This window comes from Lagenorhynchus albirostris, chromosome 13, assembly GCF_949774975.1.
Source record: "Lagenorhynchus albirostris chromosome 13, mLagAlb1.1, whole genome shotgun sequence".
NCBI classification, from domain to species: Eukaryota; Metazoa; Chordata; class Mammalia; order Artiodactyla; family Delphinidae; genus Lagenorhynchus; species Lagenorhynchus albirostris.
The window spans coordinates 30,141,577-30,160,001 of record NC_083107.1 but is presented as its reverse complement, the minus strand read 5'-3'; the positions used below and the strand labels follow the sequence as shown (position 1 = coordinate 30,160,001).

General features: G+C 36.5%; 1 protein-coding gene across 3 annotated transcripts in view; it reads left to right on the top strand.

Moving 5' to 3' along the window:
- The window catches only part of GMCL1 (germ cell-less 1, spermatogenesis associated), a 48,081-nt gene that overhangs the window by 25,164 nt on the left and 4,492 nt on the right, over window positions 1-18,425 (top strand). The window contains exons 10-13 of one of the 3 annotated variants that reach the window (XM_060168617.1): window positions 2,632-2,701; window positions 7,526-7,601; window positions 12,808-12,953; window positions 15,015-15,078. In XM_060168617.1, coding sequence (XP_060024600.1) covers window positions 2,632-2,701; window positions 7,526-7,601; window positions 12,808-12,953; window positions 15,015-15,078 — 356 coding nt within the window. Of the gene's footprint in view, window positions 1-2,631; window positions 2,702-7,525; window positions 7,602-12,807; window positions 12,954-14,990; window positions 15,079-18,425 lie in introns of all 3 variants that reach the window. The other 2 variants (XM_060168616.1, XM_060168618.1) reach the window with 2 other exon arrangements.

Here is an 18,425-nt window from a genome sequence, read left to right as displayed (position 1 = left end):
AACTTAACTTTGAATCACCATTCTTTTGAGTATGTTTAATTTTTTGGCTTTTGATAACAAAGTAATGCAATAGATTTATTCCCTTACTTTGCATTGTGGGCAAGAAAATAGGTATTCTTGTAACTTTTTATATCAGGAATTACTGTTGTGGGAATAATTGGGGAAACTTAATGCTTAATATTTTCGTAAATTCAATAGAGATGATAATTGTTAAAGCAGTATGAATTTTATGAAAATAAGTTGCTTAAAATGAAAAGGTATATAAATTCATGTAATTAGTTTTATTGAGAAATACTGTACTCAGTAGAGTAAATTTGTCATCTTTTGGAACTAGATTTTTAGGTTATTATACATGAAGATCTTTGAGATGAACTTCTCCATAATTTTATACTAATATACCTATAGATGCTCTGTACAAAATATTCTTTTATCCAGATAGGAATTTTTTATTATGTAGACTTCCTTCACCTTCATGATCTAATTCTGACTTAACGTGTTTCATATAACATTCAACCTGTAGGCTGTTTTTTGCTATATGCTTTACTGGTTGTGAGTAGATTTTTGTATGTGTATATACCTGAATATACACTGTTTCTTTGATTTAAACAATAAAACTAGGCAAATTCAGGGCGTATCTTATCTTTCTGTTTGTGTTTTAAAGTTTTGTAAATCTAAGACATTTAGATTTTCAAATAGTATACTTTTGGAGACCCCCTTCCCCATATCCTTTGTATAAGACAAGAGAAATGATCTAAATAAATTCATTCTGACTTATCTCATTTATTCTATTAGAAAAGTACTGTGTTTACATTCAAAACTGCTGTCGATTAGATCTGCAGCTGCTGATTTATAGCACTGTCAAATGCCACTTTGATGTGCCCGTTTTGAGTTTTTGTTTTGTATTTTGGTCTGATAAAGTTTAAAAGTGCTTTAATTTGTTTTCACTGAGTGGAAGTTTCTTGAAGGCACTTTTTCAGAATCTTTCCACTGAACACTAACTCTGCCAAAAAGGATTCTGGGAAACTCTGCCTAGCGTATCTGCGTTTTGGGAGATATGTCTGCATATAATCGTATTAAAAACTCTGTATAAGGCAAATTGTTTCACTTATTTTTATCCCATGTTTTTCAATCTCATTTTATCAGAGATTTCCCCCTGTGTATCAACTGTCAACATTTCATTTGAACTAGTGGTTCTAGTGACATATTTTGGGGCTGCTGCTACTGGATGAACTACCTGTGACCAAAAAGATATCCAGTTTGACTTTTTACTCTTTTAGATTAAGGCAAGAAAGGAGGGACAAAAATGTGTACCCACATTTTTAACTTGTTAAAAATGCTTTCAGGGAATTCCCTGGCAGTCCAACGGTTAGGATTCGGTGCTTTCACTACCGAGGCCTGGGTTCAATCTCTGGTCAGGAAACTAAGATCCCGCAAGCCAGGTGGCGCAGCCAAAAAAAAAAATGCTTTTAGTTTTAAAGGAGTTTATTCAAACTACAGGCATAACCTGTAGTGAGTTGAGAAATCATTTTAATGGGAAGGGATCAGCTTTTTTTTTTTTTAATAAAATACAGTAAAACAGAATTTTAAAATCCAAATACCTTGCAAATAAGATGAACAATATGTGTGTAGGTATACAGAGTCACATAAATTTTGCTGTTAGTCTTTACCTACTGAAAATGAATTGTTTGTGGCCTAGATATTCAGCAGTTATTCCTTATAATAGCAACAATATTATTTTAGGGAAAGAAGCACTCATAAGTGTATTTATAGAGAATTTTAAGGAAGGACACCAATAAATCAGTGCAAGTCATCTGGATACCTTTTATTAGGTAGAGAATTATGACGTGAAAACCCAGATTTTAATTGCACTAGGGTTTTTCCCCTGCCTTTCGGTAGAAGTAGAGAAATCATTTAACTTAAAAATTAGAAAAACTACCCTTTTAGTTGGGAATAAATAAGAGCAAAAAATAAATATGGTGCTAAGCCAGTTCTGCTTATATTTTTAATAAATCCATGTTTTATGTAAAATAATTAAAATTTCAGCTTCCACAGTCTCATTTTGTGGAAAAATTATATGCTTATTATTAAAGGGAAGAATATCTATAATTATTATATTCCATTTGCAATAATTTAAATTATAATAGTTATCTAAATCGTGTCAAAATTATTTCTTGAGTTGCATAATGCATCTAATAATTTAGAGATGGTATATTTCTCATTAATTGTTTTTAGATAATTTAATTTAGGAACAATCCATTATTCAGTTTTCTATTAAAGCTTTTGTTAAAACTGAAAATATTACTTTTGGTATGTTTCTCACAAATGAAAAATAGTATCAGCTATGAAAAGGAAATTATTAAATACAAGAATATACTTTTAACTAAAGTTTTAAATGTATGTGATCTAAGTAGAGTCTATCCTAAAGCAAAGGAAGATAACATTTACCACTTTAAAAATCATTAAGCTGTATCGTTATAGCATATTTATAAAATACAAATTACCAGCTTTACTTATTGCTGTTTTAAACTTGAATTTTAAAATGGTAAAAATTTTATCAGCTTCTTAAAATTTTTAAATCCTTTATGTTTTTCCATATTTCTTATTATTCTTATATGTATTTTTACATTTTAGAATGGCTATCTTCTGTGTATAAACAGCAGTGGTTTGCTATGCTCCGGGCAGAACAAGACAGTGAGGTGGGGTAAGTATGGTACATCATAGCATTGTTCATTAAAAAAGAAAAATTTTTTTTTTTTACTGAAATATAGTTAATTTACAATATTGTGTTAGTTTCAGGTATACAGCTAAGAGATTCAGTTGTATAATATATATTTTTCAGATTATTTTCAATTATAGGTTACTATAAGATACTGAATATAGTTCCCTTTGCTATACAGTAAATCCTTGTTGCTTATCTATTTTATGTATAGTAGTTTGTATCTGTTAATCTCATACTCCTAATTTATCCTGCCACCCCTCCCTTTCCCCTTTGGTAACCATAAGTTTGTTTTGTCTGTGAGTTCTTCTGTTTTTTATATAGATTCATTTGTATTATTTTTTTAGATTCCACATATAAGTGATACCTTATAATTGTCTTTCTCTGTTTGACTTACTTCACTTAGTATGATATTCTCTAGGTCCATCCATGTTGCTGCAAATGGTAATATTTCATTCTTTTTTATGACTGAGTAATACATATTCCATTGTATATAAATATACCACATCTTCCTAAGTCAATCATCTGTTGATGGGCCCTTGGGCTGCTTCGATGTCTTGGCTCTTGTAAATAGTGCTGCTATGAACATTGTGGTGCGTGTATCTTTTTGAATTAGAGTTTTCATCTTTTTAGGATATATGCCAAGTAGTGGAATTGCTAGGTATGGTAGCTCTAATTTTAGTTTTTTAAGGAATCTCCACACTGTTTTCCATAGGAGCCGCACCAATTTACATTCCCACCAACAGTGTAGGAGGGTTCCCTTTTCCCCACACCCTCTCCAGATTTATTATTTGTAGACTTTCTGATGATACCCATTTTGACTGGTGTGAGGTGACATCTCATTGTAGTTTTGATTTGCATTTCTCTAATAATTATTGATGTTGAGCATCTTTCCATGTGCCTGTTGGCCATCTGTATGTCATCTTTGGAGAAATGTCTATTTAGGTCTTCTGCCCATTTTTTGATTGGGTGGTTTGTTTTTTTGAGTTGTATGAACTCTTTGTATATTTTGGATATTAACCCCTTGTAGGTCACATCATTTGCAAATATTTTCTCCCATTCCCTAGGTTGTCTTTTCATTTTGTTTATGGTTTCCTTTGCTGTGCAAAAGCTTTTAAGTTTGATTAGGTCAGGTCCCATTTGTTCATTTTTGCTTATATTTCTTTTGCCTTGGGAGACTAATCTAAGAAAATATTGCTGCAGTTTATATCTGAGAATGTTTTGCTGATGTTCTTTTCTAGGAGTTTTATGGTGTCATGTCTTATACTTAGGTATTCAAAGTATTTTGAAGTTTTTTTGTATATAGTGTGAGGGAGTGTTCATATTGATTTGCATGTAGCTGTCCAGCTTTCCCACCACCACTTGTTGAAGAGGCTGTCTTTTCTCCATTGTATTAATATATTATTGCCTCCATTGTTGTCGATTAATTGACCACAGGTATATGGATTTTGCTATGAATTTTTAAATGTATTCATTATGTTGAAAAACCAGTAACAGTATTAAAGTCAAGAGCTGTTAGAGAAAAAGATCATGTAATCAGCTTTTATTCTTATATTTCTATAACTATCAATATTATAAATATTTATCTTTTTGGTCAATTAGTATAACAATGTATTGTCACTTGCTATATATTAGTAAAATTGAATAATTGATATACTTTGTTTCACTTAGTGTTATGATATTCTTTTAAGCTATTGAAATATTACCTGGAATAATGCTTTCATAAAGCATGATCTTCATATATATGTATAGGTAAAGCCAATTTTCTTATTTGTGGAAGTATTGTCAAATTCTCACTAATATAATAGGGGTTGTTTTGTTTTTTTAAGTTCTTTTTTTAAAAATATTTATTTATTTATTTATTTATTTATTTATTTGACTGCACCAGATCTTAGTTGCGGCACGTGGGATCTTTAGGTGCAGCACACGGGATCTTTTAGTTGCAGCACGTGGGATCTTTTAGTTGCGGCATGCGGGCTCTAGTTCCCTGACCAGGGATGAACCCGGTCCCCCTGCATTGGGAGCGTGGAGTCTTAGACACTGGACCACCAGGGAAGTCCCCTGTAATAGTTTTTTTGAAGACTTGAGCGTAAGGTGAATTAACCCATCTGGTTACACAGGTGCCTTCATCAAAAGCATATGACCCCTCTAGAAAATATTTATGTACTGTCTTCATTTTAAGAGAAAGCATATTATCTGTTCTTTCAATGTGTAGTGCTTTGCAGTTCAGTGAAGTACTTCCACATTTATTGTTTGATCTTTATACTAGCTCCTTGGTATAGGCAGCGTGAAGAGACAGTCCACCTGTGAGTACATAAAAAGATTTTACATTTAAATTTTTTTCTGCCCTGATCTCTTTTAATTTATTTTTATACACTAAAGAACTTCCTAAAATAATAGCCTAGTTGTGTTTATAGCTAAACAGTGAGTGTGTGAAAGGGTTCTATAAACTTAAGATAATGATTGCAAGATTATTATCCAGGGTTCTTAGTTTCTACTTTACTTGTAACTTATATCCCATCTTTTCCCAACTATATTCATAGCATACTTATCTTGCACAAATACAGTAAGATTGTTGAAATAGGAGACCCCTCCAAAAAATGAGAGTTAATTATTTACTGGAATTCAGATTTGAAGCATTTTGTAATGTATGAAATGTTTTATAAACCATCCTACCTACTTCTTTTGTATATTCAGTTTTTAAGTGTTGGATGTTCTCTATTATTCAAGACTTTTCTCATCTGTATCCTTTTTGAGTTTAATATAGAGTCTCACCGAAGAGACTGAGTTAGAATAAGTGGCTTTCTTGCATTCTTATTATGTATGTGACTGTATTGCCCCTAATGAAGCACTCTCTTCCACACATACTGAGTATCTGCTCGCTACTGTAGGGCTGCTAAAGTGAGAAAGACAGTGTACTCCATTGACTCTAGGTTATAGTCTAGTAAAGTCTCCCTCCAGGGTTCTCCTCTTCCAAACGCTTTTCCACATTGCCAACAGGATTAGCCTCCTAAGTAGAAATATAATTTCACTTCCCTGCTTAAATAAGACCAGGGACATTAGATGATAGTTAGGGATTATTGCTTTATGTGTGATATATATTTACAGATTAAAGGATATGATGTCTCAATAATAATCAGTTGGGAGGGATGTGGGGAGAAATGGGAGTAAAACTAAAACAGGATTATTGAACCTATATGGTGAGAAAATTTGGCTCATTGTACTATTTACTTTTTTTTTAAGCAAAGCTTTTATTTATTTATTATTTTTTAAATTTATTTATTTTTGGCTGCGTTGGGTCTTCATTGCCGTGCATGGGCTTTCTCTAGTTGCGGCGAGTGGGGGCTCCTCTTCCTTGCGGTGCACAGGGTTCTCACTGCGGTAGCTTCTCTTGTTGCGGAGCACAAGCTTTAGGTGTGTGGGCTTCAGTAGTTGTGGCGCATAGGCTCAGTGGTTGTGGCTCACGGGCTCTAGAGTGCAGGCTCAGTAGTTACGGTGCACGGGATTAGTTGCTCCACAGCTTGTGGGATCTTCCTGGACCAGGGTTTGAACCCGTGTCCCCTGCATTGGCAGGTGGATTCTTAAACACTGTGCCACCAGGGAAGTCCCTATTTACTTTTATATGTTTGAAAGTTTTCGTAAGAAAAAATTTTAAAGTAACAGAACAAATACATGGGAACTCTCTCTTATCTACAGGAAAATTTGAAACTCCTGTGAACGTAGCCTGTGGGGCCCTTCAACAGTCTGTCCCAAATGCCTGTCGCTTTATGTCCTCTCATGCTCATTTTAGGCTCCAGCTGCACTAAGTTCTTCATACATTTAGTACCCTTTCATGCTCCGGTCCTTTTTTGCTAGTCCTTCTACCTGGAATGCCCTTCCTCTGCATAGAGTTCACCCCTGACGTCTACCCCAACAAACTCCCTCTCAGGCACAAATAATACTTCCTCTGTTATTATCCCCACTCTTAATCCCAGGCAATAAATCTGTGCCTTCTTCATGCTGTTAACATCAGTTCTCTCCACGTTATTATCTTATTACTTATGTCTAGTTCCCTGCTAGACTGAGCTCTTGGATGTCAAGGATATGTTTTATTAGTTTTATTTCCATTTCATTATTTTTTATGTATTGTATTTGTTTCAATATATTTATTAGATAATGATGATGAAGATGGCCCCGGTATCTAGGTACTTAATAAATGCTGTATATGAATGAATGTATTTTATCATTTGGAATTCTAAGCTAATAATAATGTCATTTTATTATTACATCTTGAAATAACAGTGTTTCTCTTAGTTGATTAAGGTTTTTAAAGTAAGAGGGCCAAGTAAAGATTAACTGATAAAATTCTACAGCTGTTTTCTATTAAATACTGAGTTTGTATAGTTGTACTACTTTAAAAAATGGTTTGTGTGCGAAACAATAATATCAAATGGTAGGTGATACCAAGTCACGTCTTAAATAATAGATTTTAATTTAATTTTACTTAGTAGTTAGACTTTTAAGTGTTTTATTTTCTCGGTAAGCAGAATTTCTCATAGATTATTTCCCCCTCTTCTCTGGTTTCACTGGGCCCTAGTAAAAGTATTCTAGAAGTCAAGGCAATAAATGAAACACTAAAGATTTAAATTTTTTTTTATTTAGCAGAGGTAATGGGCTAGATTTAATTATTGCATTTTGATTTTTATCTGTACTACAAAATTTTATTTTTAAATCTAGTAGAAAGTTTTTCTCTTGTTGTAACTCACAGTTATTTTTCAAATATTAGTTGCTGATTTTCTGTGAGATTTCATGTTTTATATATATTTCTAGGCCTCAAGAAATCAATAAAGAAGAGCTAGAGGGAAATAGCATGAGGTGTGGTAGAAAGCTTGCCAAAGATGGTGAAGTAAGTATGGGTTGTGACTCTTAATAGTCTTATACAAATTGTTGTACTGTTAGTGCAAAATATACTTTCAATAACAATCGTGATACATATTATACCTCAGAAGAGCTTTTTTGTGGATTAGTTTCTGTAGCATGATCTCCTGGGCAAGGAGTTACATACTCAGTGGTGATTGATTATTCAGCCTTCCCTGAGACTGTTGAACTTTCTGGGTCTAGATATGAGATATGAGAAGATCCCTCAGCAAACCAGAAATAAAGATAAATAAGACGTTAAATGGGAGCTGTTACATAGTCTTAAAAGTAATTCTTTCTATTTTACAGTTACCCTAGATCAAAGACATTCAAACGCTTTAATTGCTACCCACATTAAAAATTATGTATTTCATTAACACCCAGTACAAATGCATATAAGTGAAACAAAAGTATTACAAAACAGTGCTTACAGCTACTTTGTCCTATAGATGTATTTCTACTTAATTTTTTTAAAAAGCTGATTGTGACTCATTAAATTGACTTTACAGCCACTAAAGAGACATGAACTACATTTTTTTAAAAACTCTACCCTAATTGTAATTTTCATCTTTGAAAACAGTTCAGCCTAATTTAGATAACCATTTGGTTATTTTTCTCCCAGATTTTCCCTAAATTTAACTTTAATTTTGAAAGTTTCATTATTTTATGTTTGCATTCATAATTTCAGAGTATGAAAGAGGAATAGCATCTTATTTATTCCTTAGTCCTCCTTATTGTCGCTCCCAGACCTTGTTCCACCCTCATCGTCATTGAATCACAGCTCCTTTGAAGTGCATACTTCTGCACCACTCACTACTCTGTGGCCATCATTCGCTCGGCTTGCTGGCTTTCTTTCTCCCTACTCTTCTTATCAGTCTTGGTGATTTTAGCATCTGTTCCCTGACCTTCCTTCCCTCCATGATCTTGTGCTCTACCCTACCTCAGGAACCAATGTCTTATAAGCATATCCTCAATTTTTGTATCACTAATTCATGTACCCTCTTCAAAATTTCCATTTTAAGCATACCACTTGCAGACTCCACCTCGTGTTATCTTTCTAGCACTCTCCCTCTAGTACCTGGACTCCCAACAACTTTTTAACCCCACTAGTATGTACAATACATTGTTCTTACTATCTTTTCCCCATTACCCTCTCACCACATCCCTACTTCTTTCTTTACTTGACTTATATTTTATGTTCCATCTTAAAATTGGTCCCTGGCTGGGGTGGGATGAATTGGGAGATTGGGATTGACATATATACACTATTGACACTATGTATAAAATAGATAACTAATGAGAACCTACTGTATAGCTCAGGGAACTCTACTGAATGCTCTGTGCTGACCTAAATGGGAGGGAAATCCAAAAAAGAGGGGATATATGTATATATGTATAGCTGACTCACTTTGCTGTGCAGTAGAAACCAACACAACACTGTAAAGCAACTATACTCCAATAAAAATTAACTTTAAAAAGTTATTGACCAGGGCTTCCCTGATGGCACAGTGGTTAAGAATCCACCTACCAATGCAGGGGACATGGGTTCGAGCCCTGGTCCGGGAAGATCCCACACACCACAGTGCAACTAAGCCCGTGCACCACAACTACTGAGCCTGTGCTCTAGAGCCTGCGAACCACAACTACTGAGCCTGCACATGCCACAACTACTGAAGCCCGTGCACCTAGAGCCCGTGCTCCGCAACAAGAGAAGCCACCGCAGTGAGAAGCCCGCGCACTGCAGCGAAGAGTAGTCCCTGCTTGCCACAACTAGAGAAAGCTGGTGCGCAGCAACGAAGACCCATTGCAGCCATAAAATAAATAAATAAATACATAAATTTATTTTTAAAAAGTTATTGAGCAAAATTAAGGCTGGGAACTTTTGTAGGTAACAATTAATTAAAAACAATATACAAGGTGAAAAAAAAATTGGTCCCTGGCTTATACTCTTAACTTCCTTTTTCCCTTTTTCACTCAGTCAGATTCACCAGGCTAAACCCCAGTTCTTGTTAAATCCCACCTTTCCATGCATTCCATGCCTGCTTCCATACAAATGAATGTGACTAAAGAAAAACACCATACAAACCCCAGCAGGTTTCACTTGAATGTTGTAACTGTAAACTTCAAGCAGGTTTTTAGTGCTAAATGGTGATCCTCCTACATTTCCCTAGTGAATTTATCCTCCTACTCCTGGAGTAACTCATACCTTCTCAAAAGGGCAATGCTACCACCCTTATTCTTTCCATTGGCCTTGCTTCTTTCTTTATTCAGAAAATAAAAGCAGTAGGAAGAGAATCTGTGCATCCTCCTACCAACAATACTACCAGTCTCCTTGCATCTGCAGCCGTGTGCTGTGCTTTTCCTTTTACTAGAATGGATGAACTGTCTGCTTCTATCCTAGTCCACCTCCTCTTATAATGGACCCCATCCCTTCTCACTTGTTCAAAAAGTTTGCTCCTACAGTCATCACCTCGCTCTCCTGCATCATCAGTTTTTCTCTTCTGTATCATTCTCATTTAGCATATTAACATGCTACAGCATCCCCCATCTTAAACCATTCCCTGACTCACATTCCCCTCTAGCTTCCACTCCATTTCTCTGCACCCTTTTTAAGCAAAATTCATTGAAAAAAGTTGCCTGTATCCACTCCAATTCATTTACTCCAGTAAAGTCAAGTGAAACGCTGTGCCATTGTCACCAGTGATTCCTACATTACCAAGTCGAGTAGTTTTTAGTCTTCCGAAAGTTCTTGGCAACAAGTGAGTTCTTCACTCACTCCACGGAGATTTTCTCCATTTGACTTCCAGGACAGCATACTGTGCTGGTTTTCCTCCTGCTTCGTTGGCTGCTCCCTCTAAGTCTTTGCTAGATCCTTCTCTTTCTCAACAAATGTTGGTGTGCCTGGAGGCTCAGTACTTGGACTTCTTCCATATCTGTACTCTATGCTGACTCCTAAGTGATCTCTTATAGTCCCATGACTTTACACCAATTCCTAACTCCTGTATCCAGCTACTCACTTGATATCTTTCTTAGAATTCTAATAGCCTCTCAAATATAATGGTTCCAGCTGAACTCTTTGATTTTCATTCCCAAACTCCTCCTTCCCAAGTATTCTCCAGCCCATAGATAACCCCTCTGTTCATCCACTGCATAAGCTCCACACTTCAGGTTCTTCTTTCTTTTGTTCCATATCTGTTGTCCATAAGAAGTTCCTTTGAATATATATCTTCCAAATATATATATATATATATATATATAATTTTTTTTTTTTTTTTTTTGGCTGCATTGAGTCTTCGTTGCCATGCATGGGCTTTCTCTAGTTGTGGCGAGCGGGGGCTGCTCTTCCTTGCGGGGCACGGGATTCTCATTGCAGTAGCTTCTCTTGTTGCGGAGCACAGGCTATAGGTGCATGGGCTTCAGTAGTCGTGGCGCACGGGCTCAGTAGTTGTGGCACATGGGCTCTAGAGCACAGGCTCAGTAATTATGGCGCTCGGGCTTAGTTGCTCTGCAGCATGTGGGATCTTCCCAGACCAGGGATCAAACCCATGTCCCCTGCATTGGCAGGTGGATTCTTAACCACTGTGCCACCAGGGAAGTCCCCCAAATATATTCTTACCACATATACCACTACGACCCAAGTCCAAGCCACCATTATCTCTTGCCTGGACTGTTGTAGTTTCATAACTGCCCTCCCTGTTTTTACTCTTGTTCTTATACATTCTGTTTTCCACACAGCAGCCAAAATCATCTTTTTAAAATGCAAGTTAGATCATGTTACATCCTTCCCTAAAGTTTTCCGTTAGCCTCTTACCACAATTAGAAGAAATCCAAACTCTTTCCTACTGTGGACTCTAGGCCATATGTTTTCTGGCCCCTGACTGAGTCTCTGAACTAATCTCCAGCCTCCATCCCCCTCAGTTACTGCCCTAGCCACGTAGCCTTTTTGCTGTTCCTCAGATATGCCAAGCATGTTTTTACCTCCAGAACTTTGTACTTGTTTTCTTTGTCTAAGTCACTTTTCCCCAGATAGCTACCCCGTCCACTCCTTAGTTGACTCAGGACCCTAGTCTCATAGCACCTCCTTAGAGAGATGTTCCCTGACCACCTGCCTGAACCAACAGGCTCCCCAGCTGCCAGCCCACCTCCCCTACCCTGTCACTCTCTCCTGGCATTCTATTCTGTCCTCTTCCATCCCATTTCATGTTTGTTGTTCATCTCCTCCTCCACACAAACACACACGTATTAAAATATACATTTACTAGGGCAGAAACTTCTTTACTGCCATTTCTTTAATGGCTAGAGCAGTACCTGGCACAAAATATGTGCTCAATAAATATCAGTGAACTCTTGATTTAATGTTGTAATTCAGAGGGTCAACCAAACACTTGAAGTCCTAACTTTACTTCATTATACAATGCCACTTTACTTAATAGTCTCTCATTAACTATTAGGTGATAGAATAAACAAACTTGTGAACCTCATGATGGTATTTAAAATAACTCAGTTGTGTATCTGTTGGTTAGTTACTTAAGGTATTTTAGGGTATTTTTAAAATTTATTTAAACTAAAAAAAACAGTTCACTCATTTCTCCCGCTCCCCACCCCTCGCCTCTGGCACCCACCAAGCTGTTCTCTGTATCAGTAAGCTTAGGGTTTGTTTTTTTTTAGTACATATTTTTTTTTAGATTTTACATATAAGAGAGATCACACAAGGTATCACTTAAGGTATTTCAGAGTATTTTTAAAGCAGGAAAAATTTTAGCGGATTCTTACTACCTCTATCTAGACTCCTAGTCCCCTAAACTATACCTACTTAGAGTTGGTATAGCTTATAACTATCAACTAAGCCATATTAGTTATGATAAACTAATTAGTTTAACATATTAGTTATGATAAAATGTGGAGAGTTGATGAAACAGATCATGAAGAGACAATATTAGGAAAGTACCTGAAGGAATAATGATCATAGAGGCTGCTTTTGCTGGCTTTGATATATACTATGTCTATGTGGTAAACCTTGTATATATATCACAGATATATTGTGTGTGCTAAGCCTTAAGGCACTGACAAAAAGTAGGGACCCATAAGACAGACATACTTGAAATGAATTAGAAAAAGAAAAGACAGTTTGAACTTTTTATTTTTGACTTGCTAATATGATAAACTGAAGTAAATCTTTCTCCTTTGTATTTTAGTACTGCTGGCGGTGGACAGGTTTTAACTTCGGCTTTGACCTGCTTGTAACTTACACCAATCGATACATCATTTTCAAACGCAATACACTGAATCAGCCATGTAGTGGATCTGTCAGTTTACAACCTCGAAGGAGCATAGCATTTAGGTAGGATGAGATTTTCCCACCCCACTCTTCCTCACTCTAAAAGAACTATAAGAAATGAAATAAAACCATAATTTACACCAACAATAGTAGAACTTTGGTAAGATACAATATATATGAAACTGCAAGGAAATGATAAAGCTCCATTCCTACAAAATGTATTAATAATCAAAATTATAAGACCCAGATCTAGTATGTCAGGAAGAAAGAATGGGCTGGAATATGAATGGTGTAGGATTGATACTGGGCTTGAAGCTGTTGCCTTGCTGCTATTCCTAGAAAATAAAAGGTCTAAACTGGAAATACAACAAGGTGTTCTTAGAGGAAAACATGTCTGGTATTTTCCTTAACTTTCTATAGGATTTCAGATGTCCAACTTTGCCTAATAGTTGAGCTGGCAATATTTTTCTGGAGAGGATGCTGACAAAATGGAAAATAGCTTAATGAATGGATTATTTAAAAGTCATATATTTACCTTATACCATACACAAAAATTAACTCAAAATGGATCAAAGACCTAAACATAAGAGCTAAAACCATAAAAGAAGTCTTGGAAGAAAACAGGGGAAAAGTTTTATGACATTGAATTTGACAATGATTTCTTCAGTATGATACCAAAGCACAGGCAGCAACAACCACAAAAAAAGTTGAACTTCATCAAAATTAAATTGTGTGTCAAAGGACACTTAACAAAGTGAAAAAACAACCCATGGAATGGGAAAAAATATTTGCTAACTGTATATCTGATAAGACTATATAGAGAACTCCTAACATTCCCCAACAAAAAAACAACCTGATTCAAAAATGGGCAAAGGACTTAAATAAACATTTCTCCAAAGAAAATATACAAATGACCAATAAGCACATGAAAAGATGTTCAACATTACTAACCATAAGGGAAATGCAAATCAAAACCACAGTGAGATACCACCTCACACCCGTTAGGATGGCTAATATCAAAAACAAAACAAAAGTGTTGGTGCAGATGAGGAGGAATTAGACCCTTGTACATTGCTAGTAGGAATGTAAAATGGTGCTTAGTTTGTGGAAAATGGTGTGGCAGCTCCTCAAAAAATTAAATAGAATTACCAAAATGATCTAGGAATTCCTCTTCTGGTTATTTACCCAAGAGAATTGAAAGCAAGGACTCAAACATATTTGTACACATAGCGACATTATTCACAACAGTTAAAAGGTGGAAGCAACCCAGGTATTGACAGATGAACGGAAAAACAAAATGTGATGTATACCTACAATGGAATACTATTCAGCCTTAAAATGGGAGGAAATTCTGACATGTGCTATAACATGTCAGCTTGAAACTTGAAGACATTACACTAAGTGAAATAAGCCAGTTACAAAAGAACAAAAATACTGTATGATTCCACTTACATGAGGTACATACAGTAGACAAGTTTATAGAGACAGAAAGTAGGATGGTGATTGTCAGGGGCTGAGGTAAGGGGAAATGGGGAATTCATGTTTACTGGGTATGGAGTATCAGCTGGGGAAGAAGAACAGGTTCTAGAGATGAATGGAGGTGATGACTACAGAACAGTGTGAAATGTGTTGAATGCCAAGAACTATACATTTAAAAATGGTTAAAATGGTAAATTTTATGTATATTTTATCACAATAAAAAAGGCATACTTGGGGACTTCCCTGGCGGCGCAGTGGCTAAGACTCCATGCTCCCAATGCAAGGGGCCTGGGTTCGATCCCTGGTCAGGGAACTAGATCCCACATGCATGCTGCAACTAAGACCTGCTGTAACCTAATTAATTAATTTTTAAAGGCATACTTATAAATTATTTTTATATCTCAGATATGTATAATAGCACAAGCTTGTAAATCTAAATGGAATCAGTTTATAGTTTGAAAAGACTTTAAATTCTTAACAAATAAAAGACTTAAAGATTTTAAAAAATTAAAAGAATATGGAAGAAAAAAGTAATTATTAAAGTAAGGTAGGGCTTATTTAAATTGATATGTGCTTTAAAAAATCATTAGTTTTTGTGTGTGTGTGTGTTTTTAATTCTAGATTACGTTTGGCTTCTTTTGATAGTAGTGGAAAACTAATATGTAGTAGAACAACTGGCTATCAAATACTTACACTTGAAAAGGACCAGGTATGTTTGATTACTTTTCTGTTAATTTTTTCATTATAGTATTTGCCTTTTGACTCCTCTTTTGAAAATTCTTAAGTAGATTTAATGTTTGATTTAAAGATTGGTTTGAGAATTTTTTGAAGGTAAGTATGTAAGTACCATGTTCACTTTTGCATAATTTACTCCATTCTACCAGAAGTGTAACTAAGACCAAAAACAATAATAATAAAAAGAAAACAGGGCTTCCCTGGTGGCGCAGTGGTTGAGGGTCCGCCTGCCGATGCAGGGGACACGGGTTCGTGCCCCGGTCCGGGAGGATCCCACATGCCGCGGAGCAGCTGGGCCCGTGAGCCATGGCCGCTGAGCCTGCACGTCCAGAGCCTGTGCTCCGCAAGGGGAGAGGCCACAACAGTGAGAGGCCCGCATACCAAAAAAAAAAAAAAAAAAAAGAAAACCAATTTGATTTGAGGGGCAGAGCTGACAATAAGGAAATAATTATTCATCCTGAACATGATCTTCACAAAGTTATGAATCTTAATTGTTTTCTCCATGTGTTCATTTATTTATACAGTAATAACGTATCTTAAAGACAATCCAGTATATCTCCATAGCTCCTAGATATTAAGTGAACATTATCCTCTAGCACAGTAGGTTTCTAAAATGACAGATGTCTGTAATGTTCCCAAAATTATCTCTAAAGCCATTTGTTTTTTCATAAATCACATGCATGTAGAAGTTTCAAAATGTCATGATGAAAAAGTAAACCAGTTTCAAAAAGTAAAACGAGAGCTGTTAAAAATCAAGGATGTTTATTTCTAGTAAAGCTAACCACCATTCCAAAGGACATACTGTTTTAATAAAGGGTTTGGAGCCTATGGTTCACATAAATTATTAGAAGTTAGCAGTTTTCCTCAGACTGAAGAGACTCTCATAAAACATCAAAATTTAGCACTGCAAGGAACCTTGAAGTGATAGTTCTGACCTCACCTACCCTGTATGAGAACTCCTTTAACAGCATTCTTACAGAGGCTCCTCAACCATTGTTGGAACTCTTAGTGAGAGGGAGCTCTGTCATGTGGTAGGTGTAAGTGAGAGGGTAGATACATAAGAAGATTCAAATCTGCCTCCATTGGAATTCTCTGTTGGTCCCTCTCACCCTCTTGAGCTGCATGGACAATATCTATGTTTACCTTCAACTTGGAACTTCATTAAAAAACATTGTCGGGGCTTCCCTGGTGGTGCAGTGGTTGAGAGTCCGCCTGCCGATGCAGGGGACACGGGTTCGTGCCCCGGTCTGGGAAGATCCCACATGCCGTGGAGCGGCTGGGCCCGTGAGCCATGGCCACTGAGCGCGCGTCCAGAGCCTGTGCTCCACAGTGGGAGAGGCCACAACAGTGAGAGGCCCGCATACTGGAAAAAAAAAAAAAAAGAATTGTCATGGCTCAAAGCAGCCAGAGACTTAATTAAAAAGCACCAGGCCAAGATAGTAGTTGTATTCCTAGTGTTCCTTGATTTGTTCATTCAGCAAACATTTGTGTCCCTACTACTTCATGCTAGGTTCTATGCTAGGAGTGGAGGAAATAAAGAGGAGCTTATATAGCTAAGTAGAAGGAGAGGGATGGGCTCAAAGAGTGTGTAACGTTGAGGGAGACATCTCTAACCTTTACTGTGGGGTTGGGGACAGGTGTGGTTATTGGGGGAGGGGCAGAGACACAGTTCAGGGAAAACCTCTTCTGGACAAGTTGAAAAGTGAATGGATACCTGAACCAAGCCTCAGATGATGAGTAAGATAGAGGCAAGGGGGCTTCCCTAGTGGCGCAGTGGTTAAGAATCCACCTGCCAATGCAGGGGACACAGGTTCAAGCCCTGGTCCAGGAAGATCCCACATGCCATGGAGCAACTAAACCCACGTGCCACAACTACTGAAGCCCGTGCGCCTAGACCCTGTGCTCCGCAACAAGAGAAGCCACCTCAATGAGAAGCCCGTGCACCTCAACGAAGATTAGCTCCCACTCACTGCAACTAGAGAAAGCCCGCGCGCAGCAACGAAGACCCAATGCAGCCAAAATTAAATAAATAAATAAATTTAAAAAGATAGAGGCAAGGCAGCACATGGGTCATTCAAGGAATGGAGAGGTTTGGAAGAGGAAGGGTTCAGTAGGTGTAGAGCCAGGGCATGATGGGCTATGGATGGAGTTTGGACTTTTTCCTGAGCTCTGTTAGAGAGCTATGGAAGGATTTTAGTTGGGGGGGTTGCATATGTGTTTTATGTAGCTTATAGGCGTTTGTTATAGAAAAATAGAAAATAAAAATAAGCAGAAAAAAAATCATACATTGTCCACTGAGAGATGACACCGCTGATATTTTTTTCATCGCCTATATCTTTTTTCCAAAATTTTATCTTACTGTTAACTATGTTGTAGCCTGCTCTTTTTCCACTTTGTTGTATATAGATAGCTTTTGTTGTCAATAAATATATATCCACAACATCATTTTTATTACTGCATAAGAGTTATTTTAGATATACCATAATTTAAATAATGCTTTTTTGGATAAAGTTGATTTTTTTTCACTATTATAAAAAATGTACATGTATCTTTATATGTTTTTCTGATTTTTTAGAAGATGAATTCCACAAAGTGGAGTTCTTGTCAAATAAATGGTGTATATATTTTCTTTTTTTTTTTTTTCTTGCGGTACGCGGGCCTCTCACTGTTATGGCCTCTCCCGTTGCGGAGCCCAGGCTCAGCAGCCATGGCTCACGGGCCCAGCCGCTCTGCGGCATGTGGGATCTTCCCGGACCGGGGCACGAACCTGTGTCCCGTGCATCGGCAGGCGGACTCTCAACCACTGCGCCACCAGGGAAGCCCGGTGTATATATTTTCTAATGGCCAAATTGCCCTCCAAAACTACTGTCAACTTACATTCCCTCCAGTAGTACAGGAGAGCATACGCAACAAAGTGTATCATTCTTTCTAGTCCTTCTCCCAATATAATAAGTGGAAACAAATCATTTATTTTAGTTTTCATTTGTTTGGTTTCTGATATTTTTTTTTACTTATTGAACATATTGTGTAAATTGACAGTTTATGTTTGTTTTTTTTAATTAAGGTGTTTGTTTTCTTGTTAATTTTAACACCTTTTATATATTAAGAATAATAACTGATATGCTATACTTTTTCCATTTTTGTAATTTATCTTTCACCCTTCATGAAACAGTCTATCAATCTCTTCCTTTAATGAGTTCTTCTTTCGATGTGCTATTTAGGCCTTCTAACTGGGATTATATAGTCATCTGGGTTTTTTTCCTATTCCTTTTATTTTTTCATTGGAGTATTTTGATACATCTAAAGTGTATCAGATGTGTC